This window comes from Cryptotermes secundus, unplaced genomic scaffold (genome assembly GCF_002891405.2).
Source record: "Cryptotermes secundus unplaced genomic scaffold, Csec_1.0 scaffold401, whole genome shotgun sequence".
Lineage (NCBI taxonomy): Eukaryota > Metazoa > Arthropoda > Insecta > Blattodea > Kalotermitidae > Cryptotermes > Cryptotermes secundus.
Genome location: NW_019731223.1, coordinates 1075077 through 1092577, shown reverse-complemented (window position 1 = coordinate 1092577; position 17501 = coordinate 1075077). Strand labels below are relative to the sequence as shown.

The window sequence follows — 17501 nt, the reverse complement described above, 5'->3', positions numbered from 1 at the left end:
AACACAGTCTTAATTCAAATATTTCTTCCTCTTTAAATTTATTGTGTTCTTTATTATAAAATGAAAATTCATGTGGATTTCAGTTTTAAGAAATAAAAACTTTGGATATCGCTTCTGATAAAAGTCAGCTGACATTTTTGAGGAGCATGTTGCCATCATCTTCAGTACTGAGGAGTAAGGCAGGCAAGAAACCAGCATGCGTACTCTTTTGCTATGAAGATGGAGATAATATGTTCCTCCGAAACATCAGCTGACTTTCAGTGGATTGCATAGCAGTAAATTGCAGAAGGTGGAATCTTTCATAGCCACCACTCTGAGAATCTCAAGTCTGAGTTCTCTTTTGTTCTTGTTTATGACCATTTCAGCAGTTTGGTGTCTTTATTGAATCCTGTTCAAAATTAGTAATTCATGACACAAATCTTTTTGTAGAGTATTTTTGTGTTATACTCAGTGTTAATTGGTGCAGAGTGGTGTTGGAAATGTTAAAAATTTAAAGAGTAACAATTTTGGACACCTAGAAAAAGTTGTAGTTGCAAAGTATGAACTAAAGTAGTGCTGACATGATACAAGGCTTCTAAATTTCTTGTTTTATAGCTAAGCTAATGGAACATGAATTTTATAGTAATGGTGTTATTGCTTTGTAAGCTGTATTACAGATATATTAATGTCATAGTGAGGATGTTAGAGTGTATTAGGTTCATGCATTATAAAGTTTTGAGCGTGAAAGGGTATGGATTGTATTAGCTTCCATGTCTCTTTTATTCCTGATGTTTCACTTCTTATGAAAGGTATATAATGCATCAGTCTACAAAGCAGTAGTTCTGAAAAAGACAAAATAGGCACTACTGTGTTAACATTTCTTTTATTAGCTGTTGGTGGCAACACTACATGTTTTGACCCTTCTCTTGTGTCATCTTCTCGCGTAAAAGAATACTGGTATTAGTTCCTGAATTGCATCATTAATCAATATGAATTCGTATTGGGTTTGTATGAATTTTTATACTAACAAATACACCTTATATTCTAATTTAAATGTAATTCACATACAGTTGAAACTTGCCATTAAAATTTTTATGCTAACAAATACACTTTAAATTGACACCAACAGCTTATAAAACAAATGTTGACACAGTAGTGCCTGTTTTGCCTTTTTCAGAACAATTGTTATGTAGACTGACCCATTGTATACATTTCGTATGATACACAACAGGATGCATACATGTACCATAAAAGTTCACTTCTTACGCTCAATATTGCAGCGTCGACAAGCCCGCAGACTGGAGCAGGCAAACAACCCACACTACTTGAAGACATCTTATGAACACAAGACAAACAACAGGTTCAGCAGCACAGTGATAGATGAATTTGCAGAGATTCCAATTACAGAAATTGACCTACCTGTCCAACTTAAAGTTCCAGGTGGGTACAGTTGTCATGTGATTGTTTCTTATGTGATGCAGATTTATTATGGATGTCAGGCTGTACAGCAATACATTGCACTAAATTGTCCTTGTAGTGCTCCCATATATTGCTGTATTTTTGTAGGACCCACATTTAATCTTTGCTCCTAGACTGTTTTGTAATTTTTTCAGTACTTTTAAATAACTGCTGATAATAGCTTTTTTACAGGTAATCATGAATTTTCATTAAAATCATATAAAACAGTCCCTTCTTGTGAAACATTCATGATAGAGTTGATATAATTTTGTATTAATAGACTTATTACAATTATATCTCAGAATAAAGTAAGCTAAATTTGATTCGTTTCATTCTAGTCTGTCACACTAACAATATCATAAAGAGGTTATGGGATGTAAGGGATGAAGGTTTGAAATAAGAAAAATCTTCACGAGTCACACTGGACGGAACTGTTTAACCATTTATGAAAAAGTAAACTAGTTTATGCATTGTGTATGAAATCTTGTAGTCATCATGACTATATATTCAAGAAACATATGAACTCTAATAAAGCATCATATGAAAAGTCAATAAAACCAAAACTTAGCTCATGAAATTTTCAGATATGCAAAATACATTTACATCTCACTTAAGCAACTTTGTACAATAATGTATGATAATTATTGTTCTCATTATAAAATTTTGTGCATCGTCAGTTGGTTTGTTTGCTGTCAAATTATGAAAGGTCATTGTGTTGAATAGCAAAAACAGTTTTTCATGCTGAAAGGAAGTTGAACGTGTGGACAAGGAACTGTGATGCAGCTGAAATATAAGTTGTTATGCTGTGAAGTTTTTCTATGTATCTGAAAGATGGAACTAAAATGCTTTCATATAATTGTCTTTTTTTTAGGAAAGGACATGTTTGAAATGAGAAGGTTGAAAATGTTGTCAGAGGTGCTTGCCGGTGTTAACAGGAACACATAAATAAATCATTCATGTCATTGCATTTATTCTCTGTAGATAAACAGCAGTTTTGGCTTTATTGCATAGTCATATGAGTATAGAAATATCCTTAAGTGGAGAGTCCACTATACACATTAACACATCAGAAATTGAGGTGTGGGGGCAAGCAGTATACTGAAGTGATTAGAACATTAAACAAAGAGGATGGATTGTGTATATATTCCATTGTCATATATCATGGGCCTGTATATATATCATGGGAAGACTGTTGTAAATGATTAGTAAAATTTCCTTTCTATGTTATTAAATGTTTGACCTTTTTTCTAAATACATGTGTGTATATTTTAGGTCTCACTTCACCTGACAGCTATCTCAATTTGGATCGGTCTTCGGACAAACGACACAAGAAGAAGAAAAGGAGGAAAGGAAAGAAAGGTAATTTTACAGACCAGCATTTTTGGAACAGATGTAGAGGTTTAAATAAATTAGAAACTGACAGAATTTTCCTCCATGTTCTTATTTTAGAGATTAATGATAACACACACATAAAATGACCAGTAGAAGTAAAGAGTTGACTATATTTTGGAAAGTATTTACAGTTTTGCTTTCTTCGTGTATGTGTTTATTTATTATAGGTATATGTCTGTTTTAGATGGACCTCATGAACTTTAGAGATAAGACAATGCAAGTCTCAGATTATGTTGCTTATGAACATAATAAATAATAATTAAAACATTTGAAGTACAAGAATGTAATGGAATGGTTCTGCCATTTTCATTTTATGTATAGGATAATAATGTATGTGGAATCAAAAGAACATGCAAGAACCATAGGTCTAAAACCAGAATTTAAAATTGTATTGTATACTCATAAATATGTGGAGCTGGGATAGTGTAGTCAGTATAGTAACTGACTACAGGCTGGATGACCAAGGGGTCAGAGTTCGAGGCCCAGTAGGGTCAAGAATTTTCTCCAAATCATCCAGACCAGCTCCGGGGTCCACCTATCCTATCCAGTGGGTACCGGTGGTGAAGTGGCCAGGGCGTGAAGCTGACCACTCACCTCTAGCTACTACCAAGGTCACGAAAATGTGGATCTATACATCTAGTCCCACATATGCCTTCATGGTGTAGTACGTAATTAGTTAAGCACAGGGACAATTTTACCTTACCTTACCTTTTTTTAAGTACAAGAAGATCCTGATTTAATGTTCCTGTAATTAATTTTGATTTAGTGAACAGCCTGTATTTTGTATTAAAAACTTTAGCATATCAGAACTCATACCTCAATTTTGTGTAATTATTATTAGAATATCAGTTTTATCATTTGCTGTGTGCTGGAAATCATTCCCACACAGCAAATATGTTTATTTCTTATGTACATAATTGTTTTTGAAGTAATTTTATATTATTTATTTTTATAGAAATGTATTCTTTCATTGTTTGTTTAACATATTTTTAATTATTTTGTAAATTAATTTCATACTACTGATTATGTAATTTATTTGTGAAAAAATAATTTAATTCACTATTTAACACAATTTTTTCATAATTATATACAGTAAGTTTCACAAGAAGATGAACAGTTTCTTGGTGTAATTTTTCTTTGCCTCCATTTAGTGAGAACATGGATTTAGTGTAAGGAAATTTTTTTCCTTACATATTCATTACATGGGGATTTCACTTTAGAAGTTACAGGTCTGTAATTCCAAAGTGAAATGAAGTATGTTGAAGAATTCTGAAACATGTAGGTAGGCAGGTGTGGTTTTGCCATTATGAATTTATTTCATGCACTGTATTATGGAGATCCAGTCTAGAAAACTGAGATTAACAGCCTTGGTTATCTGTTGTGCTGACCACACGACACCCTCCATCCACTAAAGTTGGCACTAACTTCAACAAGCAGCCGTCGCTTGGTCAGTATAGTTCACTTGCAGACTACAGGCCATGGAGTTTGTTTGTTATGCTGATGGTGTGAATGAAAAATACCAAAGGTAATGTAAATAGTTTTCAAGATGTAGTCAGTTTCACTTACATATTTTCTGTTAGGGAAAGTGGCCACAAGTGAGGAGGAAGAAGAGGTTGTTGCACCTCTCCATGTAGTGAACACAGACATTGGAGAAATGCCTGAAGGAGCACAAGTTTCTGATGGAGAAGAGCCTGACTCTCGACCAAATGATGATCCTCATAAAGCACTAGACATTAACTTGGATGAGTATGTTATGCATATGTTCACCCAACGTTAGATTGAACAGTTTCAGTTACATACATATTGTTTAGCTGGAACAGGCAAATTCTTGTTACCGCTGTTCACAGTCTGACAACTTTTAGTGGCATCATTCACTGTCTACTTAATGGCCCATCTAATGAGGGGCTTTCTTATGGTGGTATTCAGTAGAAGTATTGGGTTAATGTTGATGTTTTTAAAATATAATATGCTGATAGAAGTTTGTAAACTCTCTTCTAATAAGGAGAGGAAGGGATATTTAAATATTTCCTTTTTCACAATGTGCCCAATCTAGAATTGTGTGTCACTTTACAATTTACAATATAATCTCACATGGAAATTCGTATTTCTTGAAATTTTTTGTCTCTCATAATATTTATGTAGGTTGTATGATTGTCGTCTTTTCAGATATGTTCTTTATTTTTTAGACCTCTGCGAGATGAGGAGAAACTTCCTGTTCTAACACATCGAACTGTAGAGTCGCCACCTACAGAACAACCTGGTGGAAAGATGAAGAAACCTCACCACCACAAAGACAAAAGTAGAAGTAAGGACAAGGAAAAGAAGTCTAAGAGCAAATCGAGAGAGCACCATAGCAGCAAGAGTAGTAGAAAGGTAAATGTTATGAAATGTGACTTCTAATAGTAGTCATCTATACATAAGGCTTCAGTTTCTTTACTGGCAAGTATAGTCTACATTCCAGACATTTGTACTATATTGTTGTTCAGAATAGACCTACTGGATAGCCTGTTCAAATGTAATAGTTGTATTATAGTTATTAACCCTTTCAGTGCTAGTATGCCGACACCTTTCTCATACTTAAGTTATCATGTAAAATATTGATTGCCGTTCCGTATGACACACCTACGGCCTCTGCTACTTCGCGCACTTTAGTTCGGCGATCAGCGAGAATCATGTCGTGGACCTTTTCAACGATTTCCTCGGTAACGATGTCTGCCGGGCGGCCTGGCTGCTCCTCATCAAAAACATATGTACGACCACGTTTAAATTTGTTGAACCAATATCTCACGGTTGTCATAGATGGTGAAGGATCCCCATAGATGGCATCCAACTTCGCTTTTATTTCTTCGCATGTTTTTCCATCCAAAAATAAAAAGCGAATTACGGATCAATGTTGCACTTTTTCCATTGTATCGAGAAGGACGAAACACGTCTGATGCAACTGGCTGCCAAATAAAAACTAACCTATGAATCAGTCTGAAATTTAATATGGTGTTGTTTGACAGATGGCAGTACACGACGGTAATACCAACTTCCCTCAGCAACGCCACCTGTCTTCAGACATGGATACTTATTGATCGACCCTCGTAACTCTCAGTACCCTCTTTGCTGAATTATTTTTGAATAAATCTTTTATAAATAATTTAAGTGCAAGGTGTGAAAATATGTGATAAATTGTAACTAATCTTACCTCAAACAGGGAACAGGCAGCAGAAGTTGCAAGAATGTTGACTTATTCAGTATTTTTCACAGGGGAAAATTCCATTTAAATCAGGGTTTTCCAAGATGGCCAAAAAAGTACCTAATTCACTATCCTAAAATCACTGTATTTATATCACAGTCTTATCACTATGTCACATGTTGACCAAAGTCTACAACTTTATTCAAAACTATTTTAGAAAGCACCACACACTATACGAAGCCATTTTTACTAGCCCTGTGAAATACCCGCATCACATGACCACAGAGCATGTGCCTTGCTGTGCAGATGCAGCCTTTTACATTTCTTAAGCTAGAGTGCAGAAGAATGCAGCTATTGAAATGAATGATGCTTCATTACGTTCCCAATAGACGAGTCTATGGACCCGCCAAGTTTGAAAGAAATTGGTGCAAAGAAACCTAAAATTTGAAAGTCTTAAAAGTCGTAGTACGGGGTTTGTAGATCACAGCAAGGACGCCATGTTTTTCAGAGATCGACATATGTCGACCGCAGCAGTGTAAAGGTTAATACAGCCAGATTATATGGATTAAATAAAAGCCAAAAATATGGGCTAATAATGTGTTAAAAATACACTGAAGGCTGTGTAAAATGAAAGAATAAGTATACTTTTTTTACTTTTACTTTTGAGTTTATTTTATTATATTTTCTCATTTTGAAAATTTATTTAGTATTGAGTGATTAGGATTTGCCATTTGGTATTACTAGTTTTAAGGACAGAAGTTTTCCAAATGGGTATGTAGTCTGTAAAGGTAAAAGGAGAAAGTGATTACATTTACTTGTTCAATTATAATGCTAGGTCTATTCAGAAAGAAACCTCCAGTGAAATGTTAACAAAACAAGCAGTAAAAAATATTATATACAAAAGATATGTATGTACTTAAGCTACTCCTCAGCATAGTCACTGCCAGAATTGAGGCACATGTATCAGGGAATAAGTTTCTGTATGCCTGTGCCAGAGAAATCTGTGACCCTAGCCACATTTTGACACCTCATCAACTCCTCATTATTGCTGAAAAACTGTGATCTTGACCATTTAGTCTTTCACAATGCACTTCTGACTTTATTGTGGCACCTTGTTGCATGAATTCTACCATCAGTGCTCCTTTCCTGTCCCAGAAAACAGTTGCCATAGCTTTCTGACAGGTACACAACATTTGTTTAAAACTTTTTCACCTTTTTTGGTGAATGTGTGTGCGTCCACTGCTTCGACTGCCCTTTGGTTTCAGCATTCACAAATAAAACCCAGGTTTCATCACCTGTTACTCGTACAACATGATTGAGAAATTCATCGCCATCGTTTTTGGTATTGCTCTAAAAAAGTCGAAGCTGAAGCCATTATCTGTGTGCACCTGTGAACATTCATGGAACCCATGTTGTGCAAAACTTGTGATAGCTTAGCCTAACTGTAATAATCTCACAGAGAACAGTGTGCAAGATTTGTGGAAATTCACATGAGAGTTCTGAAATTGTGAAGGGCTGTCACAAATTTTTTGATCAACATATTGAACGAGAGCATCACTCACTACAAATGGCCACCCACTTCGTTTTTCATTGTGAACATTTGTTTGCCCATCTTTGAAAATTCTACCCCATTGTCTTACAGTTCCTTCACTCATTATATTTTAGCTGTAAGCCGTGCATAATTCATGATCAGTTTTTGCAGCACTCATGTTTTTAGCATGAAGGAAGCGGATAACAGCAAAAATTACACAGGCTAGCGGGATTATCAGTCACAGGACATATCATAACTCACTCTTTACAGACATGAAGAGACACTGGGTGACCAGTTATGTGATGCTTTAAAAGACAGTGAGTCATGAATTGCTACCTTGCATGCACAAGCTCTCCCCTGCTCCTACATTAGTTGCCTCAGATAAACAAGAGTTTACTTTCTGAATATCTTTCATATCACTGCTCCATCCATCACTGTATTAACTCACAGAGTGAGATGGGTTTTTGAAGGATGATCTGTTGAATTGACAGTACTTAATGAATTTCAGTGATGTATAATTTGTTATGCTCATACTTAATATATTATTTGCATAATGTGCATTCTGTATATCTTCTATTCATGTTTACTCTTTCACATTCTTGGGCTCAGCCTGACAGCTGCTGTAATCACTTCCATTCCATTCTTGAACTAAATCTAACAATTTAGACTTTTTAACCCCCCCCCCTCCAAAAAAGAACAGTAAAGAAATAAAGAAAAAAATAAAAAAGGAATAATAAGAGTTGCCTTTCATGAATTGAGATTTATCAATCTTGGTGGGATCCGTTATACATAACTAACATTACACATTAATAAGAGATTGAATCTTACAGTTTGGGAACCCAAGTAAAATAAAGAGGAACTGATTTGATTGCATGTGTCAAAATATATAGAAGTAAAAGGGGTAAAACAGTGTTATACTTTTTCATGTATACAACACTGCTACACAAAAAAACCTGGTTTCCATTTTTTTTTACTTAATGTATAATTGTACTTAATGATGTTTATGTTTATTGAATTGAATTGAATTTATTTACATTCTATAAATCCTAAGCAGGTTAGTACCTTTGGATACAGAACAAGTCAAAATGTTACATACATAAGTACAGGCAATTTTAGCTTAAAAATTAATATAACTTAATTTTACATCATTCTCTATTTACATTGAAGTATTCATCTAAAGAGTAGAAGGAATGAGCATGTAGATAATTCTTTAACTCTGATTTAAACTTTTTAGTATCATTGCCCAAGTTTTTAATACTTTGTGGCAGATTGTTGAACACTTTTATGCCAGTAAAGTAGACTCCTTTTTGATATACTGATAAAGTTGATGAGGGTAGGTGGAAGTTGTATTTTTGTCTAGTATTCATGTTATAGACATCAGAATTTAATTTGAATTTATCTTTGTTGTAAACAACAAATAGGAGAAGCGATAATATGTATTGCGATTGAAGCGGTAGAATTTTTAATTTCTTAAATAATTCTCTACATTGTAAACTGTACCCTTTTTTTTTATTTTATTGTGTTTAGAACATCACACTTGTTCATGTACACAGTAATACCACATAAAAGGATGTAGTTTGAGAAGTCAACTCTCTGAAGTAGGTATAATACACATATAAATACAGTATCCCTCCACATTAAGCTGTTCTCCTCAACCTTATCCTCTGCTGACACTGCTATTTTTGTATGGGTTATTTAACACTGAAGCCTCTTTATCTGCCTTCCTAGAGCTGCTCTGTCTCTGCTTCTGCCCATGTTTATCTTTCCTCCTATATGATAGCTTTCCTAGTCTTGATATCAAGTTTTCCTGGTAGATATTATTTTCTTGTTTTCATTATCAAAAATTTGGAATGTTCTTTTTGTTTATTCTTAAACATTGCCATGCCATCTTAGTTTGTAATTTGTTAATTTATTTTGCAATATATCTCTCTTTAAATTCTCTCTTATTTTCTTATTTCTATCTCTCCCCCCCTTCCAGATTTTTTCCTTGTACACTGTTTATATAGTATAATAATTCTGTGGTTATAGGTACTATATGCTGTAGTATAGTTCATTATTAACTCCCTTAAGCTTGTAGTGGGAAAGTGCTGCTATTCACAACATCAAGATAGACTAGTTTTCAAATCCAAAATGAAACTGACTACATTTTCAAAAATATCTTACATAGATGGCTGCACAAAGTAGTACTTGGATGAACAAAATATGTGTTTACTGTAAGATAGTGAGAATTGTGCTACCCCTGCATCAACTGTTTATAAGCCCTGAGGACCATGGCATCCATCTTAAATAAGTTTTCTCCAAGGCTGATGTATCAGTAATTTGTTGTTTTTATACAGTAAACTTTGGTTAAGAGGTTCCTCTTTAAGGTGTTATCCCACCTGTGATATTCAGATCTTTTGCTCTCAGAAATTTTCCTGTCAAGCTAATGTGTCAGAATTAAGTTTTATGTACACAGTAAACTTGATTATGAGGTTACTGTTTAAGATCTTTTCCCATTCATGATATTCACATTATTTGGTGTACAAAATTCCCCCATAAACTGCTTAGTATGTTTCTACCATAAAAAATAGTATCAGCATAGAAAACACCATTTTAATGTCATGAAACCTGTATTTTATACATTTAATGTGTTTTTCAGTAGTTTTCTCACAAGCCAACCCATTCATTGCAGATTTCATCCCTTTATAAAGGAAGGTTACAGATTTTGGTTTCTATTAATTGGTATTCACACATGCACATATGCATGCGTGCTCTTTCTCTCTCTCTGACAGAAACTTTGGTTTAGTGGTTTTCCATATGTGATTGCTTTTCTGTCACATTGTTTTAAGCCTTAAGTGATCATCGATCTTCTGTATTTCTGATTAAGGTTATGAGGTTTTTGGTCGTTTTTGGTCACTTTAAAGTTTGGTGTCTGCAGATCACTTGTTGATTGAGTGTTACCACATGTTCCTGAATCTACCTGTGTATGTGGGAGTAAAAGAGATCAGTCCTCATATTTGTTATTTAGTGTAAACAGTTGGTAACATAGTCCCTTAGTTGGTTACACAAACAGTTAACTTCTATTTGCAGGCATTAGACAGTGTGGACTTGTGGCTTACTGAGGATCCTCCAGATAACCAGCCTGTGATATTAGAATCAAATCAGAATGAAACTTACTCAGTTAAGAATGTAGAACTGAAGACTTCAAGAGAAAAGAAGAGGAAAACCAAAGATGGTGAAGTGACCTCATTAATTTTTGCTTGTTGCTTTGTTTTGGTAGAATAATTTCTGGAAAGTGTTCCAAGCATTACACTTCAGTAAAACAGAAGTTTCCTACATGCCCATCTCTATTATTAATCTATTTAAAAGTTTTGATTTTGTAAGTTCAGAATTAAATTTCATAATGGAATAACAGTTACAATAATTTATGACATGAGGTGACTAGGAAATTAAAAATATTTGTAACTCAGAAATATTCATGAACTCAACCTTCTTCTTATTGCCCTCATATATATTATTTATTGATAGAATGTTGCATAAGTAATTAGTACATTAAGTTCGTAATCTGATTCTATCATAATCTTTTGGCAGAGGTGGGTGGATGAGTGCTTGCATGCACACATGGGAGTATGCATATATATGCATTGATGTGAGTGTGAGCATGTGTGCTCAGTGGTGTTTACCCAATCCTTCATTTCTTGTTGATGGTGATAGAGGAGGTTTCCAAAATGTACTTGAAATTCATATTGATACAGGCAGTTGCCATAGAAGATTTGATGCCATTCGTTAATAGTTTGTGAACTTATAAATGCAGTATATTTTTTGTAACAAAATTAAGTTTTCACTGAACTGTGCTAATTCTGCTAATTCTTGCTTGTAATATTTTCTGTATTTTGCTTTTCATTTTGTATTAGGCAAAAAGGAGAAGAAGAAAGGACAAGTAAAATACAAGGAAGGTTATGAAGAAGCCGCTGGTATCTCGACACCCTCTAAAGAAGTTGTGGAAGATACTCTACCAGACTGTGTTACGTCTGAAGTTAATCAACTGGCAGCAGTTGTGCAGCAACCTCCTCTCTCAGCCTACATTAGGTTGGCAGGAGACAAGAATTTGCAGCTGGTGAGCAGTTATCATTTTACAAATTCATATACAGGTTGAATCAAAATCATATGTTCATACTTAAAGAGGTATCAGTTTATTTTGCTCTTAAAAGCGCTTTTTTTATACTACTACTACTTTGACTTTTTCTTTTGAGAAGTTTTGCCAGGTTTGTTGCTCATTTTGCACTACCCAGGGGACACGTATGACTTAGAGAATGTCATGGACGCAAGCAATATTCATGTAATATTTCATATTATGTTCATGTAATATTTCAACATACTTCATAATATGAAATATTATTTTATTTTTGGTACTGTTGGAGGTTTAAATCTGGAGCATAAAAATCCACACAGATTTGGCAATGGATCAAATTCACCAACAAGCTGAAACCACTAAGTCCCTCTTCTTTAATTCATGTTTCTTATTGTAGGTTACAGTCCTAATGGTCGTGACATCACATAGTCCAGTAGGTAGTTAATGATGTTTCATAGGAAATGCTGTCTCCATTTTCGGCATAGAAGTGAAGTAGGAGGCAGCAAGCTCCACTGGAGCAGTAACCACCCTGCAGACTACACAGTGGCGTAATCCAGGAAAACACATTATAAATTGTCTCTACTGTGAGAATCCAAGATCTCATACATATTAAGGTTTGAGATTCATGTGGCAGAACCTGTGAAGAATACCGTATACTGGTATATGACACTGTGTATTCTGGTAGAAGTTTACTGACATTTTGGAGGAGCATGTTACATTTTTCTTCAGAGTGAGAGAGTAAGCTGAGCAAGGAAGCAGATTGCATACGTGCATAGGTTAGTGTCTCACTCTGAAGATGAAGGCAGTGTATTCCTTCAAAATGTTGGTGAACATCTACCTCACTATGTGGTGTCACATCTCAGAAGAATGAACGAATGCTCATACATGTGTCTGACTGACCATTACTGCAAGCATATATTTATGCTCTCTAGTAGTAAGGTGGCTGGCTGTTCAGCTACCTTTTCTGGGTACGTTAAAACATACATTATGCACTTTACAAATTTTGTTTCCTAAAGGTTTATGCTTTTGTTTTGCAGATGTATGAGACGAGACTTCTACCTCATGAAAGTGATCAAATTGTAGTTTCCATCGTACTGAAAAATCAGAGTTCTTCTGTTATTAAGGAGCTGGTTTTCAGCATGTGTGATACTCCAGCTGTGAGACTGCTTAGAGCTGTATGTTCTTTTATATCTTTTCCATAGGAGTATATAAGGCAGGTTCAGTGGTAAACGTGTGATGGGAATATAGTGACTGCTACACAATTGTCTGAATGTCAGAGTGCAGTTTCATTTAATATGCTAGAGTTGTATGATGGTGGTGTGACTTGTCTGAGTTGGAACTCTTGGTTCCCCACCAGGGTCCATATCTGGACAGAGTAACCCACCATTCATTTGATTGCCTGTTTAATATGGAGGCCCATTATATGGATGTGTTTTTAAACACTAACCCTTTGACCTTATGCAGGCAGTTCTTCACAAGTGGATAGCTCTCTCCATACCAGAATAAAGAAAGTGGGACATGGTTTTTAGAAATACAAGGTCTTGGAGCTTTATATTCGTAGCAGTACTTATTTTCAGAATATAATTTTCCACATTAAATTGATACACTTACCGTTGAATGCTGTGTGGTAAAGGGGTATGCCTACAGGCTTTGCAGTATGATTCCTTGATGGACATTAGATAGTAATTCCACTGTTTTCAACTAATGCATGATCTGCATAGAAAATGTGATGGAAGTTAAGTATGGTGTGGCAACACAGTATTGGCATTTGCACGTATGTGTCCCACTGTGCTTTTTCATGAAGAACATGGAGACAGAAATTCCCCTTGATAAAATTGTGACTGAAGCATGATTTTTGCAAAAGCTGCAATTAAAACTGCATGTGATTTTCTGAAACAGTATATGCATTTGCACCTATGTATTCTGTATAGTTTGTTGATGGACATGTAGATGAGAAAGTCCCTTGATAACATTTTGACCAATGATACCTGTAGTGGAGAAAGTGGTTAAAGTTCCCTGTGCATTGTTGCCATAATGAATTTTACTGTAGTCACTTTTTTGTGTGGAAATTACATGGCAGTCAAAATTTTATCACTGATATATTCTTATCTGAAATTTATTTTCCAGAAGTAGGGATGTGTAAACAATGTCGAGGCATAAATTATACAAGTAAATATGGTGGTCATTTTGTACTGGAAATGTAATGAACCATTATGAAATTTGATTTCCCTTGCAAATGGATTGTTATGATATTAATGGAAGCACTTAATGACTTCAAACATTCCACATCCTTCTTTTAAAGTAATCATGTGTACAATAGTAGAAATACAGAACACAATTATTATTTGCATATTGATGGAGATTTGCGTTTTGTAAATTAGACTGACATCCTTGATGCCCATGTTTAATGTGTTAGAAGTTTTTCCAGTTGTCATTCCTCTTAGTTCTGTTTTTTACTGCAGAGTGCCAATTTTATGCTTTTAGAACAGAGATGATCAGTTTGGAATTAAGATGCACTTCCAGCTCCCAGCAAGGTGTAATAGTGAAGCTCAGCTTGCCTTCCATGTGACAGATGTGACATTCCCACATAAAGTGAGGGGCACTGTCACTTATATGGTCCAGGTAAGGCCAAGGAATTACGGAGAAAAATACTCTGTTTATCTGATTAGAAGGTGAGGATTCGCTCTTTGAAATACTTAAGGCATTCTTTAATTTGTAGTAATATATTTCACCATCCTCTTGCATTAATATACCACATACATTCACTTCACGTTAAAGGCAACTTTATTTACAGTTACTCCTTTACATAAAAATAAAAGTTAAAAATTAACCATTATAAATTGACACATGTTTTGGCTGTACTTGGCCATCTTCAGGCAACTGTCTAACTTTTCAAATTGCTACACTGTTTTTGCAATCTCAAAAAAGGTAAAACTAAAGCTATCTCTATAGTGGGCCTTGGAGACCTATTGTGTTGTGAGATGTTGAGACTCCCACATTTCTAGACAGCCAGCTCACAGATGGTGGTGAGGTTGTCAGCCTTATGCTCTGGCTGCCCCTCACTCCCAGGAAGATTCCTGATACTCATTTCTGTTAGAGGCTGAGTCAAACCCAGGGCCGTGTATGTATGTATGTATGTATGTGTTATTTGTGCGAGAAGATATATACCAATGGGGCACATAATAACTAACACTATGCCAACATCCATACTAGCTACACAAATAGCACACAAAACATTGATGCCACAGAAGGAAAGCAGAGCATGAAAATATCANCCGGACGATGGGTGAAGTCCAAAATCGGCCAAAAGAAGTACATCATGACTGATGTTTGCCAACAAATGTCTTTTAATAAGTGGATGGCAAAAAATGGAAAACATTGAAATATTTTAACTTAAGAAATGATACACTGAAAATACAATGTAGCAATCTGACAAGCTAGACAGTTGCTTGAAGATGGCTGAGTATGACCAAAACATGCAGAAGTTTCTAATGGTTAATTTTTATGTAAAGGAGTAATTGTAAGTAAAGTCACATTTAAGATGGAAGTGAATGTATATCAGTGATCCTTTGATTTGCTTTCTGTCTCTTCAGTATATATTGTAATCGTATTAACAGAAGAGACACTGCTGCTATAAGTAAGTGTGATCGCACTAAATTAAGCTTTTGTTCACACTCTTAGTAAGTCTTGTTTTACATGTGTCATCAAACAGGCTTGTAACTAGAAAACTTATTTGTTTCTGCCAAGTAAAGTAGACACATGGAAATGAGCATCTGTCTTTGTTCATTCTTAAGGTATGTGGTTGAACTAGAATTGTAGAATTCATTGCAGTCCAGGAAAGCCATAGTAACTGGACCAAATTTTAGAACATTGAGAATTCTCTTATCATATCTTCCTATATAGAGCTTATAGATTCATTTTTCTTGAAAAAATTAAGGCTGTATAGCATGATTTGAAACTGAGGGGCAGCAGAACATTATACGTAGTAGAGTTATTAAGTTCGTGGAATGTGGTTTTATCGCATCATATTACAAGGTATTCACATTCACTTACGCAGATCCACACCAGCCCTCAAAATAGTTGCCATTGGCCGCTGTGCAAGTCTGCCAACGATATAGATGTTGAAAACATTGCTTAAATATATTGGCAGTAAATTCCCGTATGACGCTTTGTGGCCATTCCATGAACTTATTGACTGTGGAAGTATATGTATGTATTTTTTCAGATTGCTGATGGGTCATCAACTCACGAGAAACTTGACTTCTGGTTAAATCTACCATGTTCAACTTTTATGATTGGTAGACTGTCACATCGTGATACTGTGACTGATTTGCTCTCTAGTGGTCAACTCACAAAACGGAGATCCATGCTCCTTGATGATGTTCAAGAAGAATTCTCACAGGTTTGTCCTGCTGTCTGTTAATCCAGTAATACAGGGTTAGTATAAAAGAAATAGACACTTTCAACGTTTTATAGAAACCAAAGTATTATTGATATAGCCAAAATACTTAATGGTTTTTTGTTATATGTCTTTAAGTTTGTATGACTGAGTTACAAATGTTCTATGTATGAGCCTTTTGTCACATGACAGATATCAATACAATAATCCAATTCGTTCGAAACATACCAGAGCGTGTCCTTCTCAGCACTCACAACAGCTGTTGTGATGCATAGCTTTAGATGGTTTGCTCTTACAGGAAGTGGAGGAACAAAAACTCTTTGTCTTTGATATATCCCCACAAGAAAAAATTACAGGGCATTAGATCCAGACTTCTTGGTGGCCAACGTGTTAATGCCATGTTCTGGTCTGTTGAGCGGTGTTTGGAATGAATTGGATTTTCGTATTGATATTTGTCTTGTTACAAAAGGCTTGCACGTAGAACATTTGTAACTTTGTTGTTGTTGTTGTTGTTGTTGTTGTTGTTGTTGTTGTTGCTGCTGCTGCTGCTGCTGCTGCTGCTGCTGCTAGTGGGGTGGGACTAAATCCTTGCACTGCGGCCACTTCTGGCCTATTGTACCAGCCTCAGATGATAGGTGAGGGTGATTGTGGAGCAATTGGTGGAATGAAGATTGGCAGGGGAAACTGAAGTACTCAGAGAAAACCTGCCCCAATGCCACTTCGTCCACCAGAAATCCAACTTAACCAGACCCAGGATTGAACCCGGGCCACCGCGGTGGGAAGCCAGCAGCTAACCGCTTGAGCTATGGCATGGCCTCACATTTGTAACTTAGTCATACAAACTTAAAAGACATATATTAAAAAAGAATTGGGTATTTTGGCTAGAGCAATACTAATAGTAGTTAAAAGACTGGGATGTCTGAGGGGTGCTACAAAGACTTGAAACTTGCCAGCAGAGAACCAGCTGGTTTATGATACCAGAGAATGCAAAAATATTTCAAGTGTTACAAGCAGGAGTGATTTTATAATGCAGAACTACTATGTGAAGAAGTGGGAAACTATTTTTACTGTACACATCATAATTACAAGAAAAAATAATTGTACGAGGGTCGATCAATAAGTACCCGTGTTTGAAGACAGGTGGCGTTGCTGAGGGAAGTTGGCTTTACCGTCGTATACTGCCATCTGTCAAACGACCCCATACTAAATTTCAGACTGATTCATAGGTTAGTTTTTATTTGGCAGCCAGTTGCATCAGACGTGTTTTGTCTTTCTTGATACAATGGAGAAAGTGCAATATCGATCCGTAATTCGCTTTTTATTTTTGGATGGAAAAACATGCGAAGAAATAAAAGCGAAGTTGGATGCCGTCTATGGGGACCCTTCACCATCTATGACAACCGTGAGATATTGGTTCAACGAATTTAAACGTGGTCGTACATCTGTTTTT

At 35.5% G+C, this 17501-nt stretch overlaps 1 protein-coding gene across 2 annotated transcripts in view; it reads left to right on the top strand.

Moving 5' to 3' along the window:
* The window catches only part of LOC111866510 (AP-3 complex subunit delta-1), a 61117-nt gene that overhangs the window by 38590 nt on the left and 5026 nt on the right, over nt 1-17501 (top strand). For both annotated transcript variants that reach the window (XM_023855520.2, XM_033752279.1), the window contains 9 exons: nt 1260-1419; nt 2710-2796; nt 4410-4575; nt 5016-5202; nt 10611-10755; nt 11435-11637; nt 12690-12827; nt 14137-14274; nt 15878-16054. In XM_023855520.2, the coding sequence (XP_023711288.1) occupies nt 1260-1419; nt 2710-2796; nt 4410-4575; nt 5016-5202; nt 10611-10755; nt 11435-11637; nt 12690-12827; nt 14137-14274; nt 15878-16054 (1401 nt within the window). The remainder of the gene's footprint in view (nt 1-1259; nt 1420-2709; nt 2797-4409; nt 4576-5015; nt 5203-10610; nt 10756-11434; nt 11638-12689; nt 12828-14136; nt 14275-15877; nt 16055-17501) is intronic.